The sequence below is a fragment of the Rattus rattus genome, chromosome 2 (genome assembly GCF_011064425.1).
Source record: "Rattus rattus isolate New Zealand chromosome 2, Rrattus_CSIRO_v1, whole genome shotgun sequence".
NCBI lineage: Eukaryota > Metazoa > Chordata > Mammalia > Rodentia > Muridae > Rattus > Rattus rattus.
This window is the reverse complement of record NC_046155.1, coordinates 165,716,053-165,743,343: the sequence shown is the minus strand read 5'-3', so window position 1 is coordinate 165,743,343 and position 27,291 is coordinate 165,716,053. Positions and strand designations below refer to the sequence as shown.

At 49.4% G+C, this 27,291-nt stretch overlaps 2 protein-coding genes across 4 annotated transcripts in view; one reads left to right on the top strand and one right to left on the bottom strand.

Annotated features, from left to right (window-relative positions):
- Window positions 1-13,394, bottom strand: part of Wdr62 (WD repeat domain 62) — a 38,955-nt gene extending 25,561 nt beyond the window's left edge. For all 3 annotated transcript variants that reach the window (XM_032893955.1, XM_032893956.1, XM_032893954.1), the window contains exons 1-8: window positions 13,169-13,394; window positions 7,963-8,054; window positions 6,805-6,867; window positions 4,922-4,979; window positions 4,189-4,359; window positions 3,285-3,422; window positions 2,766-2,948; window positions 540-700 (exon numbers count right to left, since the gene is read on the bottom strand). In XM_032893955.1, coding sequence (XP_032749846.1) covers window positions 540-700; window positions 2,766-2,948; window positions 3,285-3,422; window positions 4,189-4,359; window positions 4,922-4,979; window positions 6,805-6,867; window positions 7,963-8,054; window positions 13,169-13,348 — 1,046 coding nt within the window. In that variant the 5' untranslated portion in view covers window positions 13,349-13,394. The remainder of the gene's footprint in view (window positions 1-539; window positions 701-2,765; window positions 2,949-3,284; window positions 3,423-4,188; window positions 4,360-4,921; window positions 4,980-6,804; window positions 6,868-7,962; window positions 8,055-13,168) is intronic.
- A 9,578-nt stretch (window positions 13,395-22,972) lies between these two features.
- Thap8 (THAP domain containing 8) lies at window positions 22,973-26,953 on the top strand. Its single transcript, XM_032895172.1, is given in 4 exon segments — window positions 22,973-23,196; window positions 23,637-23,882; window positions 26,606-26,624; window positions 26,627-26,953. Coding segments are annotated over 4 exon segments (507 nt in total). The 5' UTR covers window positions 22,973-23,061; the 3' UTR covers window positions 26,734-26,953.
- Window positions 26,954-27,291: the final 338 nt, after the last annotated feature.

Sequence of the window (27,291 nt, the reverse complement as noted above, 5' to 3'; positions counted from 1 at the left end):
CTTCCTGCATTATCTCACGTGTGTACTTCTCATGGAGCTCCTCTTGTACTTAGGCTTCCTGCAGCAGAGGTTTGCTGCCAGATTTCTTTTTTTATTTCTATTTATTTATTTATTTTTTTGGAGACAGGGTTTCTCTGTGTAGCCTTGGCTGTCCTGGAACTCTGTATATCAGGCTGGCCTTTAACCCAGAGATCCCGTCTCTGCCTCCCGAGTGCTGGGATTAAAGGCGGTAAGATTTTCCTTGCCCAGATTCCTGCTTTCAGCCTTGGGCTGTCACTGAGTAGCTGCCTAAGAAATGCTACAACCCAGGGGACACATTTGCTTGTCATCATTCCTGTTCTGATCATTTCGTCCCTGATGCAGGAGTGTCCCCTTACCCTGAAGCTTGCCTCTGGAGCAGGACTTTTATGCACACACACACCACCAGTGCTCAGAGCTAAGAGCAGGGATGGGCTGGCAGGTAGACAGATGTGAGCGCATGCACGGATGCCATCGAATAGATTCTGGGCAGACCCTTCTTCCCCAGTGTAGGATAGTACCTGGAGTCCAGACCCTGGGCCACGTCTATTCCCAGGTAGTGCGGTTTGGGCAGGTTCGTGAGGTAGAGCAGGCTGTGGGCCTGGAAGATGCGGACTATCCCGTCTGTGCATCCACAGAAGATCAACTCGTCACTGACACAGAGGCAGGAAGACAAGGAGACCTGAGGGTATTTTACATGATTGTGAAATATCGTAACAGTCACCACTGAAGTATGCCAATATGCAGACAGAGGCCTGGTTTGGGGCAGAGCTGCCACAGCTCTTCACAGAACAACCTAACTGTGTGTAAAAGGGGTGGTTGGGGGGGTTTGGGATTGAGCTTGGGTGTGGGGGCCTTGCCATGGAAGGCCAAGGGCCATGGGTAGGTTCACGGCATGGAAAAAAAAAACCAAAAAAAAAAAAAAAAAAAAGTTGCTTGGTGATACAGAGATGGCTCTTAAGATCACTTGGTTTTGCAAAGGACCCAAGTTCAAGTCACACCCACATGGTGGCTCTCAACCATCCCTAACTCCAGTTCCAGGGGCTCTAATTCCCTCACCTGACCTCCCCAGGCACCAGAAGCATAAGTGGTGCACATGCATACATGCAGGCAGAACAAACACAGACATACAATAAAAAGAACGTCTTCAGCAGACAGTAGCAGGTCACTTGTAGTAGCTGAGCTAAAGTTTAGACCCAGACACACAGATAAAAGGGTTTAAGCGCCAGACCTTACACAGTCTCGTTTCCTATAGGGATTTATGAATCTCAGAGCTCTGTCAAAGTGTGTGTGTTATTCTTGGTTTTGTTTTGTTTTTTGAGACAGGGCCTCACTATGGAGCCTGAGACAGAGTGCTATTTTTGACAATCCTCTGGCCTCAGCCTCCCAAGCGCTAGGATTAGGGTGTGCACACCATACCTTACCAACAAAGGGGATTTCCTAACACCAACAGTGGTGGTGACCAACTGTAATTCCAGCACTAGAAAAACTGAAGTCAAAGGATCACAAATTTGGGACCAGCCAGGGCTATGAAGAGACCTTATCTCAACAGAGGCAAACAAACAAAATAGCTTTTAAGTCGCTATAAAGAGTGCCGACTGCTCTAGAAGGGGACAGGAGCTTGGCCCCCAGTGCCCACAGCAGACGGCTCAAGACCACCTGCAACTCCAGAGCCTGTGCAGCCTCCACCCCTGCTGGCCTTACGTGGTGACCAGAGTTTGGTTCCTAGCACCCACAGGGGTCAGTTCACAACCATCTAACTTCAGCTCCAAGACCCCTGACACCTTCTTCTGGCTTCTGTAGAAACCTGCACTCATTTACACACACACACACACACACACACACACACACACACGCAAAAATAAAATAATTTTAAAAATGATATATAAGTTCCTCTAAGACGTAAAATTTGGAACACTTCCAAATGCTATAAGCTCTTAAGACAAGTTCTGGGGGCAGTGACCAAGGCCAGCCCTGAAAATGAATAAAAAGCACATCACTTCCATGGGATGTGCACTGCCAATCAATGGAAAACTGAGCGTGGAGCTTGGAGTGGGTTCACAGCTTGGACTCAACTTTCAGGTACTGGGAGAAAAAAATACAACTCCACAACGTATTAAAACACTGACCTTTAGTCTAAAGTGTTACACATTTGCACAGACTTTTCTTTTTTGACAGAAAAAAATAGTAAGGTCATCCCTTAAATTATGAAGAAAAAAAACATTCCTGAGTATTATCTCATGTAACTTCCTTGTCCTCTTTGAGGAAGGTAGTATTTCCATTTAAAATGTTTCCTGGTTTACTTATTTGTGCAGGGGGAAGGGATGCTCCTGCCACAGCGCACGTGTGACAGTGAGAGGACAGTCATGGGAGGGGACAGTCTCTCCTTCCATGAGGATCTCCAGGCTTGGAGGCAGGCACATTGACTTGTTCAGTCGTCTTACTGCTCAGCACTTGCTTTGACAGATGAGAAGATGAGGAAACTGAGGCTCAGAAAGGGAGAGTCACACACTGAACCTGTGCTGTCAGCCATGACACGAAGCCCAGCATGGCGGAGCACACCTGCAATCCCAGCACTCAGGAGGCTGAGGCAAGAGGACCGTGAGCTTGAGGACAGACTGAACTTCACAGTGACAACAGGAAACACATCAAACATCTCAGCCCCTCCCCAGACCAGCAGCAGGTGCATGGTGGAGCACCCCTCGACACACAAAGGGAAGACTTCCAGCAGAAAGGAAGAGGGGTACCTTTAGGTTGATCCACTTGTCCAGTACCCTCTTCTCATTGAACTGGCAGAGGAGGCCAGAGTAGGACACACAGAAGGTATTGCCTGCCATCCGGCCCCGGCCGCAGGCCACGCCACAAAAGATATTGTTGTGCAGCTCACCCAGGATGCCTGAGCGCCCTACCAGGGGCATTGTGCTGGTTACCTGGAAGCGTAGCAGGACATGTTAGAGACTACACCCTTGCCTCGTGCTCAGCAGGGCCATAGTAGGTCCTTTACTGACACAGCTGAAAAGAAGGGCTTTTAAGAGAATATTCCATGTGGAGGAGAGGGAAGAAAAGCAGAACGCATACTCGGGGCAGAGGGGCCGGAGGCAATGGTTCAACAGTGAGCTCTGGCCTGGGGGCAGAGCCCAGCAGGATTATTAGTCAGCACCTGAATGCCCGAGAAGCCAGGTGACCTGGGAGACCCTGCCTCCAAGTCTCAGGTAGACATAGGAGCCATGCTATGGGGGCAAAACCGGAATGGGGCAAAAACTCACCTTGGCCTCTGTAGAGGCTTCTAAGAACCAAAACCTAACATGCCGATTGCCAACAGTGACAAAATAGCTGCTGTCCTCAGAGAAGGAGAGCGCGATGACTCGACACGACACCTTGTTGGAAGCCACCACAATGTCTTTCTGAAAGAGTAGGCACAGAGCAGCTCACAGCACCACCCACCGTCTCCACACCGTGCTCTCCCTGCTCTCTCTCCCATTTTTCTTGGACCTGGCAGTGATCTAAACTCTAGGGAAAACTGTGTGCAACTCTGGTCATTCCTAGTCCCCAAGAAACCTAGTCCCCAAGAAGAGTGACAGAGGAAAAACTCCCACCACGGGCCAAGCTCTACAGCCGCACGTTGGGAATGACAACAGCAGGAGGGAGGTAGGACCATACCATGGCTACCACACAAAGAACTGTTGCTCGGGCCCTGCCCCTCACCCCTCACAGAATAAGCTATGGGCTCCAGCTCACACGGGAGGTGGGAACCTCCACCCTGCCAGGCTGAGCTCAGAGTCACATGGTGGGTTTGAAGCAGACAAAGCCCAGCCTTAGAGTGCATGTCAGGAAGCTGCAGCCCACACACCAAAGGGGCAAATGCTAGAAAAACCATTTTACAGAAACAGTCAAGGCACTTGTCCACGGTCATAGCTAGTCAACATAAAAATAATGCTTCTGTCATAACCTTACGGTGGGGGTGCTTGGTTCCCCATCTGTTCCCTACATCAACACAGACATGATGGCCCAAACTCTACCTTGCCACCAGGTGACCTCAGGGACAGAGGCCTCACCGTGAGCACGGTGCAACAGCAGGCAATAGGCTGGTAGGTGCTCCCTAATGCCCAAGATTTAGGGTGCTGGTGACTCCCTGCCTACCCATAACCCACATGCCCACTGGGTGCTCACCTTCCAGTCCCAAACATTGAGGACCATGTCATGTTGGTAGCCCATGGACACGATGTGCTTCATATTGGGTGAGAAGGCCACACAGGCCACACCATACTTGTGGCCCAGCATCTCTGCCACCTGAGTCTTCTCTTCCACATCCCAGATGCGCACAGCTGGCCGGTGCCCATTCTGGGGGACAGAGAGGGAGTGAGGCCATTACTATTGCTGAACTATGTGCAAGGCAGAGTGTGATGCTTTGTACACGCTTGGGCCAGGAGTGGCACTGTTAGGCGGTGTGGCCTGCTGGAGTAGGTGTGTCACTGTGGGTGTGGGCTAGAGATCCTCATCCTAGCTGCCCAGAAGCCAGTCTTCTCCTAGTGGCCTTCAGATGAAGATGTAGAACTCTCAGCTCCTCCTGCACCATGCCTGCCTGGACTCTGCCATGCTCCCACCTTGATGATAATGGACAGAACCTCTGAAACTGTAAGCCAGCCCCAATTAAATGTTGTCCTTCTAAGAGCTGCCTTGGTCGTGGTGTCTGTTCACAGCAGTAAACCCCCAACTAACATAGGGCTAGAGGGGCTGTTTAAGCTGAAGCTGGCACTGCTGTAAGTTGTTCCCAAAAGCCACTCCCCTATTCACCACAGGGCTTTTCTAAAACCAGGAGCCAATTCAGGGATTCCCGGGCCTGCAGGAAGTAGAAGGAATGGCTCCCAGACCTTCCTTTCCCACCTGCTCAGTCAAGACTCACCTCTCCTGTCACTATGTACTTCCCATCTGGGGAGAAGGCCAGAGCACTCAGGGACTTCCTGGGGACAAGCAAAGGGGTCGTCACTGGTTCCACCAAGCACTGTGCTCTTGTCGTTCTACCCACTCCTGGTCCCCAAGGCTTGGAGAGGCGTCAGCTCCTACACAGCCACTGTAGCCTATGTGCCCAGCATGGCACTCAGGGAATGTCTCCTCCTCCCTCAATACCAAATCCAAACACTGTAGACCCAGAATCAAGGTTCTGCTTCCTTCCCCCCAGTGTGGAGTGAGCTCTCCAGGACCTTACCCACCTGTAACACAGCCCTGAAACTCAAGCGCAGGAAATAGTACAGGCTTAGCCTAACTAGAGGAGAGGTGCTCATGGGTGGACCCTTGTAGACAGGGCACAGATATACCTCATGCAGTGTTCTAGAAACCCCAACAACTGAAATGTTTCTAATACCGAGTGCGCATTAATGCACAGGGAGGCCGAAGGTCAGTCTTCAGTGTGGCTCCTCAGGAGCTATCTGCCTTATTTTCCTGAGACAGGGTCCCTTGCTAGGACCTAGGGCTCACCAGTTAGGCTAGACCAGCTGGCCAATGAGCACCAGGGATCCCCGTCTCTCTACCTTTCTAACACTGGGAATATAAGCCCATGTCACCATCCCTAGCTATATATGGGTCCTGGGGACTGGATTTAGATCCTCATGCTTGCGTAACAAGGACTTTACCCACTGGGCTATCTGTCCAGCCAGTCTCTGATCCTCTTACCTCGCCTGAACATGGGCCGACTTAGCTGGCATGCCTTCGGAAGCAAGCCCACGCCCAGACTGTCTAGCTTTAGCCCCTCCATTTCTTTTTTTTTTTTTTTTGGTTCTTTTTTCCAGAGCTGGGGACCGAACCCAGGGCCTTGCGCTTCCTAGGCAGCGCTCTACCACTGAGCTAAATCCCAACCCCAGCCCCTCCATTTCAATCCAGTTTTTACACACCTTTGTTTGTTTTCTTAGACAGGATCTTATTATGTAGCTCAGGCCTCACTTCACAATCCTCCTGCCTCAGCACCCTAAGTGCTGGACTTACAAGTTCATGTGCTTCTGTGTGAGCCTGACCAGCCCACAGATGATTTACCACCCTCCCTGCCTGTGTATGCATCCGGTGACTTCTCTTTATGTCCATATGACATCCAGCGCCTCTCTAAGATGCAAGGGGTGCTACAGCTTCTGTTAAGAGTCCCTTCCGGGGTTGGGGATTTAGCTCAGTGGTAGAGCGCTTGCCTAGGAAGCGCAAGGCCCTGGGTTCGGTCCCCAGCTCCGGAAAAAAAAGAACCAAAAAAAAAAAAAAAAAAAAAAAGAGTCCCTTCCGGGGTTGGGGATTTAGCTCAGCAGTGAGCGCTTGCCTAGGAAGGCAAGGCCCTGTTCTGTCCCCCGGGGTGGGGAAGAGTCCCTTCCCCTTCTTGCTCCCCTGCACTTGGGCCCATGGCTACTCTGCTGTTACTTGACCCTTCACCTCTGCTGCGCATCTGCCCTTGCATGTACATGGCTATCATTACTTCTGTTTGGGCTCAAACTCAGGGAGGCCTTCTGATATAGCCGTCCCCATTCTCTTTCCTAACAGCCCTGCAGGCATTTTCCTCTCCTAATCAGCTAGTAATCTGCTGGTGGGCTCATGGTCTGTCTCCCATGCTGTCTAGAGCTCTAGAGGGCAGATCCTTGTCTCTGTTCACTTCTAGGTCACCAACTCCTGGAACAGTACTTAGCACAAAGCAGGTCCTATGAACATGGCTGAGGGAATGAACCCACAAACACCTCCAGGCTCTGTGGAGAGGAAAGGGGATTTGGGCCAGCACCCTGGTCCCCCAACCCTGGCCCATGCCCAGTCCCAGCCTACCTGGTAGTGTTAAATATATGTTGCTGCTTGTTCTCCTTGGGGTTCAAGACCACCACCACACAGCTGGGGAAAAGAAGGAAGTGAGTCTAAACTGGGGGCTTGGGTGAAGTACTGGGACCAGGGACAATTCTCTCCCCAAAGAAAAATCATGTGTCAACAAGGCTCCCCCTGGTTTTGTTCTGGTTTTTGTCTCATCATGTAGCCTAGGCTGGCTCTGAACTCTTTCCTGCCTCTGGCTCCTGTGCCAAGAAGCTTTTAGTTTTAATGGTACTGAGGGTGGAACCCACGGTCTTAAATATGCTAGGCAAGCATTCTATGACTGAGTTGCATCTCCAGCTTTTATAAGCCTTCTTCTGGGCAGAAGATTCTCTTTCTGCTCTCCCCTTCCTCCAGATATTAATGCTGAGAAATCTTGGGCACTTGTCAACATTAATATATTCTTAAACAAAAACAAGCACTTCCTTCCTAAGGACTATTCTGGCAGGCCCTAGGCCTACACAGACCTTATGGCTATAATTGTCTTAAATCTTCACAGCTGCCTGGTGAGGTCAGGGCACTTTCTACCTGATTTATTTTTGTCTGATTTAGAGGACTGAAGGGGAAGTTCTTTGCACAGGCCACCCAGCAGGTCAGAAATGGAGTGGAGATGTTGAGTGTATGCCAGCTGGATTTAAGAGCCCAGCCTGTCCTCAATCTTAGACTGTTTCCCAAGGTCTCATGCATAGATACTGTTTGCTACTATGAGTCTACTGGGCCCTATCTTGTTGGGGGAGGTGAAGAAGCTCTTTCACTGCCCAAGCAGCATTGGGCTAGACAAGTATCTCCTTCAGGTCTCTCAACTACCCAAATGGAGTGTATTCCTAGGGAGAGCAGAGGAGCTAAGAAGAGCACATGCAGACGAGCTTGACATAAGTTTGGGTTTTAGCCACTTGAGTTTCCCATAACTGCTACCACCTCACTTGTGATTAAAAAGCTTTCTAAGCGCTGCCTTGCTGGGTACTACTCTTGACACAGAGGGCCTGTGAAGTTCCCTCCACAGCCCTCAGGGACAGCAGCCTTCTACAGATGGAAAAACTAAGGCTCAGAGAGACGTCCCAGTGACTTCATCTCCAAATCCCTAACCAGTGACCGGTCGCTGAAGCCCACACATGTGCTTACCCTGCTAAGTAGGCCACATGGCCTGTGCCAGGGTCACAGGTGAGCCCGCTGCTGTTCTGGGCTGTGATGCCAAGCACCTTCTCAAGTGTCACCTGTAAAGAAAAGGGCTGTCAGAAAACTCTGCTCTAGCAGCCTGGACATGACACAGCTGCCTCAGCCATGAGTCTTAATTCTTGCTGCATTCCACACACACTCTGAGCTTCTGAAGTCATTCGTGCTGGTTACCAGCAACTAGCACTTGACCTGTGGCAGCATTCCCTTGCCCGATGCAAGAGGAACAAGTACTAGCCAGGAAGAAGCTGGGCCTGCAGAGGAGGGAGAATGGCTGGTGACAAGGTGACCTCTGACTATGTGTCAAAGGATGCTGTAGATGAGAGACCTAAAATCCTGACAATCTGTGGAGAATATGCATTGCAGTCACCCTTATTTATTTATATTTATTTATTTACAGATAAGCCAGAAGGTCCTGCTGCTGGAAAACAGTAAGGCTGGTGTACTACACAGGGCAGACACGACACTGAGCAAAAGCAGACAGTGTTCCCTCATCAAATTCAGTCTTGAGTTTCCAAAAACAAGTCACATTATAATTTTTTAACAGGTTGAAGATATAGGCCAATAATAGAATGCTGCCTAGCGTGTCTAAGGCCTTGGGTTTGAGTTCCAGCACTAAAAAAAGAAAAGAAAAGAAAATGTATTTTGAGACAAGGTCTATTTGTATAGTCCTGGCTGCTCTAGAACTCACTATGTAGACCAGGTTGGCCTCAAATACACAGAGCTTGGCCTGCCTCTGCCTCCTGAATGCTCAGATTAAAGGCCTGTACTGCCATGCCCAGCAAAAAGATTTTTTTTAATCTCACAATAAAATTTATGTGCCAGAACTCCATCACAGTTGCTAAAACAGTAAATAAGAAACTACATACTAAGAGAGTTGGGAGGGGTTGGGGATTTAGCTCAGTGGTAGAGCGCTTGCCTAGGAAGCGCAAGGCCCTGGGTTGGTCCCCAGCTCCGAAAAAAAGAACCAAAAAAAAAGAGAGAGAGAGAGAGAGAGAGAGAGAGAGAGAGAGAGAGAGAGAGAGAGAGTTAAATATACTGGTTTCAAATAAATTACTGTAGAGAAAACAATTCTTGGTCGCCGGCCTTTCATCTACTTTGTGGGTTCCTTTATGTTCCTTCCACCTTTCCCCTCTCCATCCCTCTTCTTCCACCCTTTGAACTCCCTAACACTAGGTAGAAGAGAAAAAGAAGTTAGGGAAAAGGGAGACATTGTTAGAGTACTTCCTGCTGATTAGAGGTGTCAAGTTCCTTGGGGCAAATTTGATCTTCACTGTCAGGACATCTAATTTCTTCTTTTTGTCTCAGGACTGCTTGACAAACTGCAACCAACCATAACCAGCAGCAGGCAACTTCATCCAACCAGCAACCAGCCAACCAGCCCCGTCTGTGTCTGTCAGGGCTCTAGCATTTACATATCCTCTGAAAAGTGACCAGAGTCAGAATATCACACACTCACAGAAACTATCCAAAACCATGCCCAGGGGCTGGAGAGATGGCTCAGCTGTTAAGAGCACTGACTGCTTTTCCAGAGGTCCTGAGTTCAATTCCCAGCAACCACATGGTGGCTCACAACCATCTGTAATAGGATCTGATGCCCTCTTCTGGTGTGTCTGAAGAAAGCTACAGTGTACTCATATAAAATAAGTAAATCAGGGATTGGGGATTTAGCTCAGTGGTAGAGCGCTTGCTTAGCAAGCGCAAGGCCCTGGGTTTGGTCCCCAGCTCCGAAAAAAAAAAAAGTAAATCTTAAAACAAAACAAAACAGAACAAAAAACCACGCCCCTGCAGCTGCACACAATCTGAAGCATCCCCATATCCCATACCTAGAAGTAAAACAACCATTCCTATAACATTTCTGTGTTTTTAAAGAAACCAAAATTCTCACCACACTTCTCGTGTCCAGTCCCTGGCCTCAGAATTGACCAGCAAACACAGGAATGTAAGGGCTAATGTTACTAAGTTATCACAATCAGACACTGTGCTCAGCCTCTGAGTAAGGGGCTCCTTAACACTCATGGCAGCCCTAAGATACAACCACCACTGTCACCCTCCACATGAGCAAACAGAGCCCCAGAGCAGCCACCCATCCAGAAGGAGCAACAGCCAGGATTCTGGCACAGCCAACGGTTACTTAGTTTTACTGGGCTTTAGTGTAACCAGCCATTTCTAGAGTGCAGCTTTTGCAAGCCAGATGATCTCTGGGATGTGCTTGTCAAATGAGAAGCATAAATGACGTAACCCAAAGCACAGGAACAACAGTGCTGACTGACACTGATAGAGCACCTGCAACGTGCCTGCCGGGGGTTGTTCTGAGGCTGAAGACACGGAAACCACAGAATCTCACAGGTAACCTGTGAAGAGGCCAGGGAAAGTGTCACGCATTTGTGATTCGAACACTCGGGAAAATGGCAGGAGTGGAAGTTGAAGGGCAGTTTGGGTTATAATAAGATGTATATTGTGGGGGATTCTACATCATTATTCTTGTGTTACAGCTAGGGTAACTGAGGCACAGGAAAGTTCCTAACTTGCTACAAGGAACAGAATTAATAAGAATAATTAACAGGGGTTGGGGATTTAGCTCAGTGGTAGAGTGCTTGCCTAGCAAGCGCAAGGCCCTGGTTGGTCCCCAACCGAAAAAAAAAAAAAGAAAAAAAAAAAAGTAGAAAAAAAGAATAATTAACAGAATTTTAAGTTTGGGCAGTTGAGTCCAGAGGCTATGTTTCACCTTCCTGTACCCTCTTTCTGTATGTGCTTCTGGCATTCTCCTACATAAAGTTTAAGAACTCCCAGGCACTTTCAGGAACATGTAAGGGCCCTGAGACAGAATTAAAGTGGGTGTCTTTAGGCTGGGATCCAAGAACACCTCTCTGGACAGCAATATTCAGGCTAAAACTTGAGGGATAGGAAAAAACCAGATACACAGAGTACAGCAAACACACCCAAGCAAAGGACTCATCGAGGAGTCAGAGAGGAACTTGCAACCTTAGGTAAAGAGAGAGCAGGCCAGTATGGCTGACCTCCATGAGAGGGAGGACACAGAAGGTACGGCCAGGAAGGTCAGCTAGGGCTGGGTGTGCTAGCCCAGGCCTTTAATCCCAGCACTTGACAGAGACAAGTGGATCATGTGTGTTCAAGGCCAGCCTGGTCTACGTAGAGAGTTCCAGAACAACCAGAGCTACATAATAGAGAGACCTGGTGGGCAAGGGTGGCTTGCCTAGAACCCAGAATCTGGGGAGAAGGGTTACGTTACCTGAGGCACCAAAAACCCACCCAAGAGGGAAAAGAGCCAGCAGCAGCTGCCATGGATCCATCCTTTATGTGGACACTGTGTGCCAAGGGCACAGTCACAGTTCCGCCTCCCTTCAATTCCACAGGACAGCTGTCATCTCCATTTTATACAAAGGCCTGTGTGTCCAGGCAATGACTAAAGAACCACTCTTAAGGTGTTGCTGGGGAGTGCGGGTTGGAAAGTTAACAAGTGCACTTGTTGTTTGTCCAAAGGACCTCACAGTCATCTGCAACTCCAGTTCCACAGGATCCAAGAAGAGGTCCTCTTCAGGACTCTGAGGCACCAGGCACCCTCGTGGCACACAGACATACATGTAGGTAAAACACACATACACGTAAGAATAAATAAACCTTAAAAGAAAACAGGAAAAAAAAAACTGTTGCTTTGGGGCCAGAGAGGTAGCTAAGTGTCAGGACATGGTCCAAGAACAAACTTGTATGAGATTTCTGAGAGCTTGTGAGAAAACTGCAAGAAACTGAGACAAGAATCTCACTATCTCTGTTTCTTCAAAAACACAGAACTGAATTGTTCTTGAATTATGCTTTTGTGCCCCTGCAAGTGTAGCAGATAGGAATGAGTCTACTTCAGATTATTCATTACACTATTGTTACTTCTTTTCGTGCTTCAATGGAAAAACATGTTTTTGCTATGTGTGTCACTTATCCTTGTGACTGTACACTTATCTCATGTGACTCCTCTTAACCCTCAGAGTACAAACTGTCTGATGCTGAGACTAAAGTTGGCTATCACATGAGACTTTAGCCTCATTTATGACTCTATTCTCCCAGGTCCTACTGCCTCTAGAGTACCCAACAGCTTAGCAGGCAAAAGCCCTTGGGGACAAAGCTGACTCTGGGACAGTGGACTCTCAAAAGTTGACCTCAGCCAACCTGGTCTATACAACCAGTTCCAGGTCAGCCACGCTACACAGAGAAACCCTGACTCACCTCCCTCCCCAATTACTAATAGCATTCCTTCTACCTAAAGTAATTTTTTTCTATGACTCAAATTTTGTAGAATTGTTCTGTACACCCTCCTCCCCAGGCAGCGTTTCTAAGATTTTTACAAATAATTACTCCCATTCTCCATAATTTTAAGCTGTAAATAAAATAAAAATCAGTTCTAGTGAAGGAACAGGAAAGCAATCAGGAATAGAAAAAGTCAGGAAGACCGGAAACATTGAGCAAATGAGCCTTAAAGACCCAGGGGAGCCGGGCCAGCCTTTAATCCCAGCAGTTGGGAGACAGACAGGTAAATCTCTGAGCTCAAGGAAAGCCTCCTGGTCTACAGAATGAATTCCAGGACAGGCAGAACTACACAAAGAAACCCTGTCTGGGAAGAGACCGCCGGCGTGGGGAACGACACGCAAAAATAACAACAAAGGACCCAGGGGGATGTAACACAAAATAGGGGCCTGGAAGGGCACACCTTACCCAGAGGCGCCACAGAGGAGGCAAGAGCCAACAGCCCACCCTCTCCCTCAGACCCGGGTATGGCACCCTTGTTGTTATTGTGGTCCCCTGTTCCAATTTAAAAAACAAAACAAAACAAAACACTGGAATTAAATAAGTGACTTACGTCACTGAACAGTAAAGTGAGACCAGGGATGATTTGTAAACGCAAAACATTTCCCGGGAGTTAAAACTAAAATAAAGCAATGTGCCAACTCTGGTTGGAGCCAGAAAGATGGGCGGCACCAAACTCTGAAGCCAGCAGGAACGTAGAGGGAGCCTTTGCCAAGGGGGCGTGGCTTCCGGGCCAGAAGAGCCTGGGAAGCCGCCTGAGGGAACAAGAAGTGATGGGAGGAACCAAGGAGGCACAGAGAAGCCTGGAGTTGGATAAACAGGGCGACCAGCCTCTCACCCGGTTCTGCACAGTGTCCTCGGGAGCCGCCGCGAGTCGCGTCCGCCGCCGGAGGCAGAGCGGTGGGGCAGGAGGCGGGGAGGACTGGTTTCTCCGCGCCGGAACTCCCGCCATGACAGAGGACAGCTTTTCTATCGTGTCACTCCGCGCGTAACCTCCGGCCGCTAAGGCAGCCATCATGCTGTCGGAGACCAGCGTCCGTTACGCTTCTTAACAGCCGCCTGTAGCCAGCACCCACTCGAATAGCGAATGGCCGCGGGAAAGCCGGCGCCGCCTCCCATTGGACGCAGCCGGCAGTCCGGCTGGCCAATCGCGAGGCTGCCGGGCAGGCTCATTGGCCAATGGGAGCTAAGAGGCGGTGCTGAGGGAGGGTGGGGCCACGGCTTGTCCATTGCACTGCTTATTAAGTCTTGCAGTGTTTCTCTAACCTGTGCTTTCTCTATTCATAGATACACAGCTTTTAACTTTTATGAAGCTAAGACCTTAACCAGTTTTTTGCTAAAGTCCCGGGAGGTTATTCAAGCTTGTACCAGTCTCCGGGATGTAGGGGTAGGGTGGAGCCAGAGAGCCCTGGACTTGTCCCGGGCTCGAGAAGATCACCGCCCTACTCTTGCCTATGCAAATAGTGAAGATTAGGACAGGGAAGGCTGTAGTCAGTCGCTCTCCGTCCGCGTGACTGGGGCGTAGCCACGGTAGCTCGAGGAATACCGTGTACGCATGCGCCCTCAGTTTTCCGTCACGTGTTGCAGTGTTGCTCTTCCGTGGGTTGACGTGAGGTGGACGGATTGCACCGGGCGGGACAGGGTTCGGCCAGACTCCAGTGCTACTGCTGACTGGGCAGGACTGGCCCGGGTAGGACAGCTACACATAAGTACAGCAGTGCTCCAACACTGCGGGGCGCATGGGCACGGACACCCGGCCTGGGAGCTTCGACACGTGAGCGCAAGCATATAGGGCGTGGCTCTGAGAGGGGCTGGGCTTGGTCCCTCTTTGGGTCTTGGGAGCTATTGCTGTGAAGGTGCTGGGGTAGATCATTGCTACTTTGCCTTAGAAGGGTGAGAGGGATGTGCGGAAACGTTGCTCTCCCTGGTTCATCTCTTGGTTTCTTTTTCTCTTCAAGCTGTCTTCTAGGGCATCACAGGTTGAGGTATGCAACATTGTCTCCACCACTAGAATGTCAGCCAGCACTCTGAAGCCGACACATTTTATCTCGTTTTCTGTTGTTCCTAAGTCGCTAGACTAGTGCCTAACACATACTATTGTCCCTCAAATGTTTGTTGGAAGGGTTTGATTTTTAGCCCAGACGTCTGTTGGGATTTGGAAATTACCGCACAAACTGCTCAGAAACCGATCTCAAGTTAAACAAGGCTGGTTTATTGAACACACATCCCAAGGCTAATTGATCACTCAGACCCAGGAACTCTAAGCCCTTGAACATTTTCCGGGGCCAGTTTACCTATGGGGAGAAAGCATCAGGATCTGATAAGCGGGTACAGGGAGGCCTGTGGGGTGGTAGGCCTTTCCCCAAGTTTTTTTGTTTTTTTTTTGTTTTTTTTTTTTTAGTAGTTAAGACATAACGGTTCAGGCTGACCTCTATTTTGATGGGTCCTGAGTGAAGACTGAAGTTGGGGAATTTCTAAGAAGGAGGAGGAAGAGGAAAAGGGAAGAAGAGGAGGAAGGGGAAGCCTCAGATTATATGGCCAACTTGTCCTTGCTCAGAGCCAAACTATTTGTTCTTCTTCTACAGTTAAGTTGCTTTTATGTCAGCAGTATGAATGAGATGGCTGGCAGGCATGAAACAAGAGTTACAGCTAAGCTAGCAGGTGTTAGGACCAATGTTGGGGTTTAAATCTCGGCTTGTGCCTGGACAGAACATACCAAGCCAACATGGTTCCACGTGGAGAGGCTTAATGAGAGAAGAAGAGAGGAGAGGAAAGGCCAGCCACGAGCACGTGGAGGGAAGGGGGGGGGGAGTAGAGAGAAGGGACAGGGAAGAAGGGAAGAGCAGAGAAGAGAAGAGAACAAAGAGAAAGAGGAGGGGGCAAGCAGCCCCCTATATAGTGTCAGGCACAGCTGGCTGTTGCCAGGCAACTGTGGGGTGGAGCATACCTGGCTACTGCCAGGTAGCTGTGGGGGTGGAGCTTAGGCAGAATACCAACAGCAGGCTTCATCAAGTCTGCATCCCAGCTCTCCTTTGAGGGAGTCTTGTGCAGGGTAGGGAGGGTCAGGGGAATCAATGAATGTATTTAGATACATATTTTTGATGCTGGGTGTCCTGTGAGCATGTTGGCTCACATATGTAATCTGAGCACGTGAAGGCAGGAGTTCAAGGCCATCCTCAGCTCCAGTCTGAGGTGGAAGCTTAAGAGTTCTTTGGAAAGTCAGTAGCGTTGGATGGTGTTTTGCTGGGGCAAACATATGAAGGAACATTTCGTTAAAGTGGACAGAGGTATGAAAGGCTAAGGCAAACTCAAGAAGGAACGTTTCACTGAAAGAGACACAGGAAAAAGGTTGTTCTGCTAAAGCAAGTATGTGAAAGGACACTTGAAGGATTCTTTGCTAACAACACACATGTATTGGTCCGCCTTACATTGCATAGTTGAGCTGCATTTGTCGGGACTCTGTGCAGAGAAACACACCAAAAACTTCTCGTAGTGTACTGCAGTTTCTTGCCGCTTCCAAGGACTCAGGCTGACCGGATGCACGTGCTGAGGCAAGACACGTCTGAAGGAGGCAGGGCATGTGGAGAACACATGATGTTTGGAGACTATAAATAGGACTCCCCCAAGTGACGGAGACAGAGCTTGGCTTGCTGGTACAGCTGGTTGAGCAGTGCTTGTGGGTATCTCATCTTCTCTGACCTTCACTTCCCTGAGAGAGGCACAGCCAAGAACTTCTCCTGGTGTTCCTGTTGGTCCCTCCTGCTGACTCAAGCCAAGGCTGAGGCCTGGCTGTCTCTGCTAGGTCATGTCACCACTGTTGCTAAGCTGACTTTACCAAACTGGACTACTGGCGTATCCGTGAAGTGTTTACAAGTGGATCGAGCTGCCGTGTACTGAACTGCAGATTCCCAGACAGCACAGATGGGAGTTGCTCTGAAGAACCTTTCTAAACAGGTTCACTCCCCCACCCCCACCCCACACACACCCTCGTGTCCTTTCTTTTCCATTACCTCTGGCGGGTGGTGGGCTACAAGGGATCATTAAAAATAAGATTTAAAAAATTTAAAATTATACCAGTCAATTAGAGACCAGCAGGGGCTACAAGTACCACCAGTCAACTGGAGACCAGCAGGGGCTACAAGTCTTCCTACGTCAAAAAGCCAAAATGAAAACTAGCAGTTGTGGTAGTTCACAGAAGTAGAGGCAAGAGGATCAGTAGTTGAAGGTTAGATAAAGAGTTTTAGGCCAGACTGAGCTTTGTGAGAGACTGTCTCAAAAACCGAAGACTTTAAATAAATAAATAGCACGACAGTACACACAAATCCTGACAAATCTTGTTTCCATTCTGCTAAATCCTTCTGTATTGAGATAGGGGATCTCTGTAGATCTGGCGATCCTGGAACTCACTGAGGTAGATCTTCCTGCCTCTGCCTCATGTGTGCTGGGATTAAAGGTGTGTTCCACCATACCCGGTTTAGGACAGAGCTTTTGGACAGGGTGCTAAGCGTGTTGGTACTCACCTATAATCGGAGCAGAGAGGTGGGAGCAGGCAGATCAGAAGCTCAAGGTCATCCTCTGCTATGTAGCAAGTTCGGACCGGTATGGGCGACGTAAGACTGTCTCAAAAACAAAGACAAACAAAAAGCAAACCCGCACAGGTGAAAGGTCAAACCCTGAAGAACTGAATACAGCAACAATCCTTTCTGTCAGGACAACTTGGGCCAGTCACCCATCCTTTAACTCCCTGCTGGGGACACCCACAGCAACAGCGAGAGGACCTCAGCTGTGCGGTTGTGATTGCAAATGGAAAAATCTCAACTGAACGATTAGGAAATGGAGGGTAAAAGTGCATGGCAAACTACTCTTCACCTCCACATCCCCAGCATCTCCTCACCTCCCAACCAGACGCCGCCACGGAGAGCTGCCCGCTAACCTGGCCTCCAACAGTAACACGCGCAGAGCATTTCCCGAGCATTTCTGTGCCCGGTACTGCCTGGAACACAGTGGCAGTGAGGAGAATGGCACCAGCTGTCTGCAGCAGCCAGATGACGACATAACGTTCAGGGTGCTTTGTTTTGTCTTGCTTGCATGTTTTCAGATAAGGTCTTATGTAGCCCTGGGTGACCTTGAACTCATGAAATTAAAAATAACTTTAAACTCGGGGGGCTAGAGAGATGGCTCAGCGGTTAAGAGCACTATGTGCTCTCCCAAAGGACCTGGGTTCAATTCCCAGCAACCACATGGCGGCTCACAACTGTCAGTAACTCCAGCTCCAAGGGATCTGACACCCTCACACCAACACACATGAAATAAAATTAAGAAAATGATTAAAAAATAATTTTAAACTCTTTAAAAATATATATTGTCTGGGCAGTGGTGGTGCACGCGTGTAATCCCAGCACTAGGGAGGCAGAGGCAGGCAGATTTTGAGGTGAAGGTCAGCTTGGTCTACAGAGTGAGCTCCAGGACAAGCCAGGGATGTACAGAGAAACCCTGTCTTGAAAAATACATACATGTACATACATACAAACATATATATATTTACATGCCAGGGAAGTACACATGAGTATTGATACTGGCAGAGGCCCAAAGAGGACACTGGGTCTCCTGGAACTAGAAGAGGTGCTGTAAGCTGGGTATGATATGTATGCTGGGAACTGAACCTCTCCCTCTCCTCCTCCCCCTCCCTCTTCCCCTCTCTACCAGTCTTTGCATGACTGGTAGAAGCGTAGTGCAAGCCTAATGACCTGAGTCCAGTCCTTGGAATCCACAGTGGAAGAAAAGAACTGACTCCTGAAAGTTGCCCTCTGACCTTCACACATGTAGACACACATGGTATATGCCTGTCCTCCGCATTCCTCTCCCCAACATTAATAATACTAAAATAAATAATTTTTTTTTCTTTTCTTTTTTTTCGGAGCTGGGGACCGAACCCAGGGCCTTGCTTTCCCTAGGCAAGGGCTTTACCGCTGAGCTAAATCCCCAACCCCAATAAATAATTTTTTTAAAAAGGAAAGAGGAGGGGCTGGAGAGATGGCTCAGTGGTTAAGAGCACCGACTGCTCTTCCAGAGGTCCTGAGTTCAAATCCCAGCAACCACATGGTGGCTCACAACCATCTGTAATGAGATCTGATGCCCTCTTCTGGTGTGTCTGAAGGCAGCTATGCGTGGGATGGCGGGTATCTGGAAAGACCAGAGACATGAGATCCTCCTGGAGTTGCAGCCAGCTGTGAATCTCCCGGGGTGGGTATTGGGAACCAAACTTGACAGCAGGTCTTCTGCAAAAGCAGTGTCCCCTCCTGCCTGTTGAGCCATGTCTCCAGCACCCTTGCATTTCTCTACATGAGCAGAAGTTGACATACCAGCACTGGTGTAGCACCTCCAGCATCATCCAAGATGAGGGGTCCTCTCCTGCTCTGTCATCCTTAGCCTGTGGCTCCAAGATGGCTACCAGTGCCCCAGCTCCCATGCTCTTGGCATTCCTGGAAGGGAGGAAACACAAAAAAAAGGTCTCAACTCTAAACTGAGCAGCCAGCTCTCTTTGCAAGGCCTTCCTAGGAACCCCATTCATGGGTGGCTTTGTCATTGGTCCCCAACAACTGCTAATGAGGCTGGGGTGAGGTCCTCTAGCTAGATATTTAACCACCCAGAAGAAATGGCTCGTTATGTTAGTAAGAAAAGGCCTTTAGAGCATGCTGTTCTGTGTGATCAGCTAGGCTAAGACACGTGAGGGAGAGGTGAACACTTGTCCAGCTAATGTAGGTGTCCAGAGGGAGGGCCCAGCATTATGAATGCTGATACCCAGAGGAATAGGAGGGGAAAAGACCAGACCTAGTTGTAAAGGGTTTTGTTATGCTAATCACTTTCTTCATTCTTTGAACCGTCCTGATTCTGCTGGAATGCCCTTTCTCTGCTCGGCACCCTACACTACAGGAAAGATTACACTGGTCAGAACATGGTTACACGACTCACCTGGGATAGATGCTATGACCTCAAAGTTGGACTTCTGTTAGGAAGGGAAAGAAGAGGGTAGATATTGGAGCAGTCCACTAGCGGGCTCTGTGTGCGGGGAGGGAAGGGTGTTGCGTCAGTCAGTAGGTCTCATGTCTCTGTGTCCAGGAAGCACGGGGCTAGTGAGGACATTTGGCTCTCAGATGGAGGCCGAAGGGACTGCGACATTCAGACTCCCTGGCTGTGTGCCCGGAGTTCTGTTGTGTGCCACAGCGTCTCTGAGCCAGCCCTTTCGTCCCTTTCACTCGTCCCTGCTCTGTGCAGCTTTTGTAAGAGAAGTCTTGCCCCGTCATCTCTCTGTCTCACTGACTTCTCCCTATTTGTCTTTTTTGGTTTCCTTCCCATAGTTCCTCTGGTTGGTTGATGAGGGTTTTTTTTCAGTCAGGGACTCTCTATATAACCCATAATGGCTTGTAACTTGCTGTGTGGTCCAGGCTAGCCTCCTGCTTTTGCCTCCCAAGTTCTGGAATTACAGCCGTATGCCACCATGCTTCCTGTGGTTTCTTTGTGTAAATATAAGCAAACTTGAACATACATTCTTATCTCCCTTTGACTATAGTAATACTTTTTAAGATGTAGGTATGTGTTAGTGTGTATATATGCCACATGTATGTATGCACCCGTAGAGGGAAAAAAAGGGACATAGAATCCCCTGGGACTGGAGTTACAGCAGGTATGAGCCACCTGATGTGGGTGCTGGGAATTGAACTCCAGTCCTCTGCAAGAGCAGCAAGTGCTCCAACCATCTCTCCAAATGCCCACTACACACACACACACACACACACACACACACACACACACACACACACACGCATGCATGCACACACATACAGATGAAGCTCATTATGTAGCCCTGTCTGACCTCAAACTCACAGAAGTCTGCTTCCTGCCTGCTGAGGTTAAAGGCATCACCACAGCAGTTTTCCATTTCTGGTGTCACTTCTCGTTTATGTGCCAATATTTCATACTTAAAATCGACCAATTTGAAGAAGAACATTAAAGAAACGAGTGTGGGAAACCTCACGAAGGTCTTTGTATATGCGTGCCTGTACAAATGGTCTAGTGCCATGTAGCAAACCAGCCCCATTTCCACCGAGAAACACTGATGAAACTGTCTCAGAGTTCCTGGCAGCTGCCACAGGATGAACCCGCCAGAACTCAGTCATGTGGAAAGCAGGAGGCTGAACGCTCAGTTCTCTTACCCTCCTAAGTGCCAGGATCATAGGTTTGCGACACCAGACCCACTCTAACACTGTTTTAAAAACAAAACCGGTACAGTAATGCTCTTAAAAGTATTGATCTGTGTGTGCCCATGTGTGTGTGCGTGCGTGCATGTGTGTGTGTACATGAGTGTGCCCGTGTGTGTGCATGTGTGTGTGTACATGAGTGTGCCCGTGTGTGTGCATGTGTGTGTGTATGTGCATACACACATGCAGGTGCCAGAGGTTAGCATCAGGAGTCCTTTTCTATTACTCTCACTGGCCCCCTTATCCAATTTTTTGAGAGGTCTCTTTCTGAGCCTAGAGCTCACCATTTTGGTGACACTAGCCAGCAAGCTCTGCCTGTCTCTATCTCCCAGCACTGGGGTTCCAGCTATGCTCGGCCACTCCCTTCATGTGGCCGCTGGGGCTCCAAACGCAGATCCTCAGGCTTGCTCAGCAAGCACTTTACCCGTCGAGCCATCTCTCCAGCCCTCCCAAATTAAATTCTTATAGCTCTCTGATACAGTTTATTGCTTCTCCGGATGCCTTACATTGGGCTTTCCCCGGATCTGGATTAATGTTTGATTGAATTTTTATTACATTTATTTGTCCATGTGGCTGTGGTGTACATGGGGAGATCAGAAGATAGCTTGCAGGAGTGAGTTCTCTCTCTTCGCTGTGAGGGTTCCGGGGATTGAACTCGAGTCACCAGGCTCGATGGGAAGCCAGTCCACCCACTGACGCATCTCACTGGCCTTCGTTTGTTTGTTCGTTGGCAGAGACTCAAGCTTGCTATGTAGCCAATTTTGACCTTTAAATTGAACTTCAGATCCTCCTACATCACTCTCCCCAGTGCTGGGGTTATAAGCATGGACCCCCGCATCCAGTTTATATGGTGATGGAGGCGAACACTGGGGTTTGTTAAGGTAGACAAGTACTCTATCAGTCAAGCTACATTCCTGAGATGGGGAGAGAGACTACGAGGATGTCTTACTATATAGCTCAGGCTGGTTTCAAATGCTTGGTAGTCCTCCTGCCTCAATGTGATGGTTTGTATGTGCTTAGCTCGGGGAGTGGCACTATTAGGAGGTGTGGCCATGTTGGAGTAGGTGTGTCACTGTGGGAGTGGGTTTAAGACCCTCATCCCAGCTCCCTGGAAGTCAGTCTTCCACTAGCAGCCTTCAGATGAAGACGTAGAACTCTTTTTTTTTTTTCCCAGAGCTGGGGACCAACCCAGGGCCTTGCGCTTGCTGAGGCAAGCGCCTACCACTGAGCTAAATCCCCAACCCCAAGACGTAGAACTCTCAGCTCCTCCTGCACCATGCTTGCCTGGATGCTGCCATGCTCCCACCTTTATGATAATGGACTGAACCTCTGAACCTGTAAGCCAGCCCCAATTAAATGTTGTCCTTCATAAGACTTGCCTTGGTCATGGTGTCTATTCACAGCAGTGAAACCCTAACTAAGACACTCCATTTCCTTAATGCTGGGCTTATATGTGTGTTCCACCAGGTCCAGCTGTAGGTGGACGTTTCTTGGATATGTATGTACATGTGTATGTGTGTATGCACACACACACACAGAGTTATATTGTGGAAGAATCCCTGCTCTATAGATAAGAAAGAAATGTTCTCCCTTGGCTTCAAATTCTCATATTCTGTATATCCAATTTTATAAACTCCTCCCTCAAAGTCATGCACAAGAACAGAGTTGGAGGCTGGCAATGGGCAGCCATGGCAGAACCCAGCTGGAAGAAGAAAGACTCAAGTTGGGATGAAAGGAGCAGTGGAGATGGCTGGTACTGGAGCTGCAAAATAGGGTGTGAGCATTAGAGAGCCAGCCTGGGAAGGAGGCATGAGCTTGGAGCTACGCCTAGGGTCCTCAGGTGTGAATATCTTCAGGTCAATGTACATGACAGCTGTGACTATCCTCAGGTCAGGGTACATGGCAGGTGTGAATATCAGGTCAGGGTGCATGGCAGGTGTGACTGTCCTCAGGTCAGGGTACATGGCAGGTGTGAATATCAGGTCAGGGTGCATGGCAGGTGTGACTGTCCTCAGGTCAGGGTGCATGGCAGGTGTGACTGTCCTCAGGTCAGGGTGCATGGCAGGTGTGACTGTCCTCAGGTCAGGGTGCATGGCAGATGTGACTGTCCTCAGGCAGGGTTCATGGCAGGTGTGAGTATCCTCGGGTCAGGGTACATGGCAGGTGTGACTGTCCTCGGGTCAGGGTTCATGGCAGGTGTGACTATCCTCGGATCAGGGTGTATGGCAGGTGTGACTGTCCTCAGGTCAAGGTGCATGGCAGATATGACTGTCCTCAGGGCAGGGTGCATGACAGCTGTGACTATCCTCAGGTCAGGGTACATGGCAGGTGTGAATATCAGGTCAGGGTGTATGGCAGGTGTGACTGTCCTCAGGTCAGCATGTATAGGGAACTGTGGTGCTTACCAACAACTCCACCATGTTGCAAGTTTCCCCTGAAGGATGGTCCTAGGCTGTAGGCCTAGCTGCAGCACATGGGCTGTGAGCACTGGGTGTCTAGCTGTCCCCAGTGAGCATTCCATACTTCCTGCTTTCAGTGGCAATGGGGAGTTCACTCCCTGCGGCCTGATACAGTACCCTCCACCTTCTCCAGGGCATCAACCAACAAGGTAAGGAGGCCCCCTGTAGAGGGGAAATAACTATAGAATCTGGACTCCAGCCGCTTGCCCCCAGGGCAAGATCCCTGTAGACGCTAACCCCAGCCTTTAACACCTAAAGGAATACCCCTTGGAGTATTGCTCTGATGCCTTAACACCTCCGCCTCCATTTGTCTTCCAGATCCAAGCACCAAGGAGCCTGTAGCGCTACCATTTCTTCCTGGACGGGAAGTTTCATCTGTGCCTCTGGAGCCCAGCAGCACAGCCTCTGGCCCAGTGTATTTCATGGTCCTGGGACTGCTATCTCAGGGGAGACCATGAGGCAGCAGCCACCATGCTTCTGACCCCCTTGTCCACTTGCTTCCACAGGGCCAGGGCCTGGCGACCCCTGACTAGCACCCACAAGCCAGGTGAGAGGCTACTCTAGGGGTACTGCGACAGGGAGTTCACAGGAGCAGAGGCACCAAGAGCAGCACCAGGCACAGCTGTGAGCTTTGCAACAGCTGGCACAGCAGCTGCTGGGAGAGCCTGCTGACCTGTGCACACAAGTGTCCTCTGTGCTGCCTGAGAGCCTCTGGGACTGGCACCCAGGGTACGAGCTCCACCTACAGGTCTCTGCTTCAAACCAGGGCTCAGTGTTTAAAGAGCCTTCTGGGGCTGGAGAGATGGCTCAGCGGTTATTGCTCTTCCAGAGGTCCTGAGTTCAAATCCCAGCAACCACATGGTGGTTCACAACCATCTGTAATGGGATCCAATGCCCTCTTCTGGTGTGTCTGAAGACAGCTACACTGTACTCATAGACATAAAATAAATAAAATCTTTTTAAAAAAAGCCTTCTGTGGGGGTGTAGGAGTGTCCTTGCAGCAGAGGGCTTACCTATGAGGGCTAGCCCCTGGGTCCCATCTAGCATCCGCCAAACAAAACAGCCCTTGAGAGTTGGTGTAGGCCTGCAATCCTAGCAAGTGAAGATAGAGGCAGGAGGGTGACAGCAAGTTCAAGGCCAGTTTAAGCTATGTGCAACTGCGACTCAAACAAGCAGGCACTAAAACCTGCTAACACCAGGCAACACCAGTCAGAGTTGAGGGACGGCTGCTCGACAGAGGTATAATTAGTTTGTGGAGCACATTCTCCATGCCAGACTAACTTAGAAAACTACTGAGACCAAGATGTGCTCTTGTGCCAATTTCCAGATCTAAAAGCCAGTATTTTTTTTTAATTTTTTATTTTAATTTTTTATTAATTTTTACTTATATGAGTACAGTGTAGCTGTCTTCAGACACACCAGAAGAGGGAATCAGATCTCATTACAGATGGTTGTGAGCCACCATGTGGTTGCTGGGAATTGAACTCAGGACCTCTGGAAGAGCAGTCAGTGCTTTTTTTTTTTTTTTTTTTTTTTTTTAAGATTTATTTATTTATTATATATAAGTACACTGTAGCTGTCTTCAGATACACCAGAAGAGGGTATCAGATCTCTTTACAGATGGTTGTGAGCCACCATGTGGTTGCTGGGAATTGAACTCATGACCTCTGGAAGAGCAGTCGGGTGCTCTTAACCGCTGAGCCATCTCTCCAGCCCCAGTCAGTGCTCTTAACCGCTGAGCCATCTCTCCAGCCCAAAAGCCAGTAGTCTTAACTTGCCCCAAAGCAGGTAGGCATAAAAACTGTGAAGCCAGGCTGGAGAGATTGGAGAGATGGCTCAGTGGTTAATAGCACTGACTGCTCTTCCAGAGGTCCTGAGTTCAATTCCCAACCACATGGTGGCTCACAACCATCTGTAATGGGATCTGATGCCCTCTTTTGGTGTGTCTGACGACAGTGACAGTGTACTCATATCCATTAAACAAATAAATCTTTTTTAATTTAAATTACCTCTTTTTTTAAAAAAAAATATTTATTTGTTTTATGTAAATATACTGTACACTGTGGGAATTGAACTCAAGACCTCTGGAAGAGCTGTCAGTGCTCTTAACCACTGAGCCATCTCTCCAGCCCCAAACATATACCCACCAGGGAGGTACCTGGATTTGAACTGGGGACCGCTTGATCTGCAGTCAAATGCTCTATCACTGAGCTATATGCCCTTTGCTTCTAATTTTTTTTTTTTTTTTTTGGTTCTTTTTTTTCGGAGCTGGGGATCGAACCCAGGGCCTTGCGCTTCCTAGGCAAGCGCTCTACCACTGAGCTAAATCCCCAACCCTGCTTCTAATTTTTATGTATGTGAGTACATTGTCGCTGTCCTCAGATACACCAGAAGAGGGCACCAGATTCCATTACAGATGGTTGTGAGCCACCATGTGGTTGCTGGGAATTGAACCCAGGACCTCTGAAAGAGCAGTCAGTGTTCTTTTTTTTTCTTTTTTCTGGAGCTGGGGACCGAACCCAGGGCCTTGCGCTTCCTAGGCAAGCGCTCTACCACTGAGCTAAATCCCCAACCCCTGCAGTCAGTGTTCTTAACCACTGAGCCATCTCTCCAGTCCAATAAATAAATCTTAAACAAACAAACAAACAAAAAACCAAAAAAAACCAAAAAACAAAAAAGAAACTTCCAAGCCTGGAACTGCCCTGTTGGGAAGCTCCCTACTTGGCCTCCATAGAGCTTGTGTTAGCCCTTCCAGGCTGTCTAAAGCCTGGGTAGCTCCAATATTGTACTTTTGGGGGATGTAAAATAAACCAACCCTCTCTTTATGACCCCATGGAGGCTCAGTGGTAAGAGCTTGTCTGGCATGTGTGAGGTGCTAGGCTCAAACTTTAGTACTACCACAAGAGAAGCCCCCATGGTGGAATGTGAAGCCCCAGACTGACAGAAATAGGATCGGATAGGAACTCCCATGTACCTCGAGTAGAGGAGTTTCTGACAGGATGGGGGTGCCATTGGCCACACCCCACAGGCAAGACCGTTTGGTTGGTTTGTAGTGACTCAGGAGGAGACAGGTTCATTTTCCCAGGCCACACTCGTCAGATGGAGCTGCGGAGTGGCTGTCCCTGGTGCTTTGAGACGGTGGCCTGGGCACCAGTAGTACAGTGGGGCCGGGACAGAGCTCAGACTGGGGCCTGGGGCTCTCCATGGAGCGTGCTGGGGTCCCCTGGCTGACACTGTTTCTCTACTTCCCTTCCCCATTCAGCCTCTGTCTCTTCCTAATCCATCTCGTGTCTCGGCATCTCTGCCACAGTCACCGACTTCCTGCCTCCGCCTTGCTGTGCCCCACCTGTCTTCCCATCTCCTCATGTCACTCTTCACCTGTGCCTTTGCATGGCTCTGTCTGTACAAGTTGGTCTTCCCTGGATTCATCTCCCCACCCCCAGGTCCCCATGACTGTCTCTGGCCTCACCTCCGCTGCCTTGTCTCTGCACATCTCTCCATCCTGACCTCGCCGTTCCTCACAGTATGCCTGTCGATCTTCCTTGTGGTCTCTGTGAGGAATCGTAAACCTTCACCATCACCTGGGAAGGCCTGACAAGGCTGTGGTCCATGCTCAAGGCCCTATACCTGCCACCCGGAATGCTAAACCCAAGCCCCTGGACACTCAGATACCAGTGTGTAAGTGACAAGAGTGACAGTGTTGACAGAGATAGAAGATGGACGAGTTATCACCCTTGGCATTGGCCTGGCCCTGCAGCTCACACCTGGGGGTAAGGGGGAGCAACATCCCCAGCATCTGTCACACTTGAGTCTTGTATGTGTCCTCAGACTGAGCTGCCCCTCAGCCCTCATCCTCTAGGATGCTCACCCTCTGGGCTGGCCATCCCCTGCCACACCCAAGTCAAACGCTTCGTGTTCTGTAAAGAAAGCTCCGATCAGAACAAGAGTCATCTGCTTCAGGGGAGCTGTGCCTGGTTCTGAAGAGCCCTGGTGTGGGGTGACACGGCCCCAAACCATCCCTGCCTTGGAGTTCATGTCCACTTCAGTAGAAGGTGAACTTGTAAACTAATAAACCAGATCACTCCGAACCAATGAAGACTGAAGTGTGCTTGACGCAGGGTGTCTGTGGCACCTGGGTGGAGAGGGAGCCTGTCTGGAGGGCACTTGCGCCAGTCAATGTAAGAGGAACTCTGCAGGGCCCCTACCATCTGGGTCATCAGAGTAAGGAAGGCTGGACTGCCCTA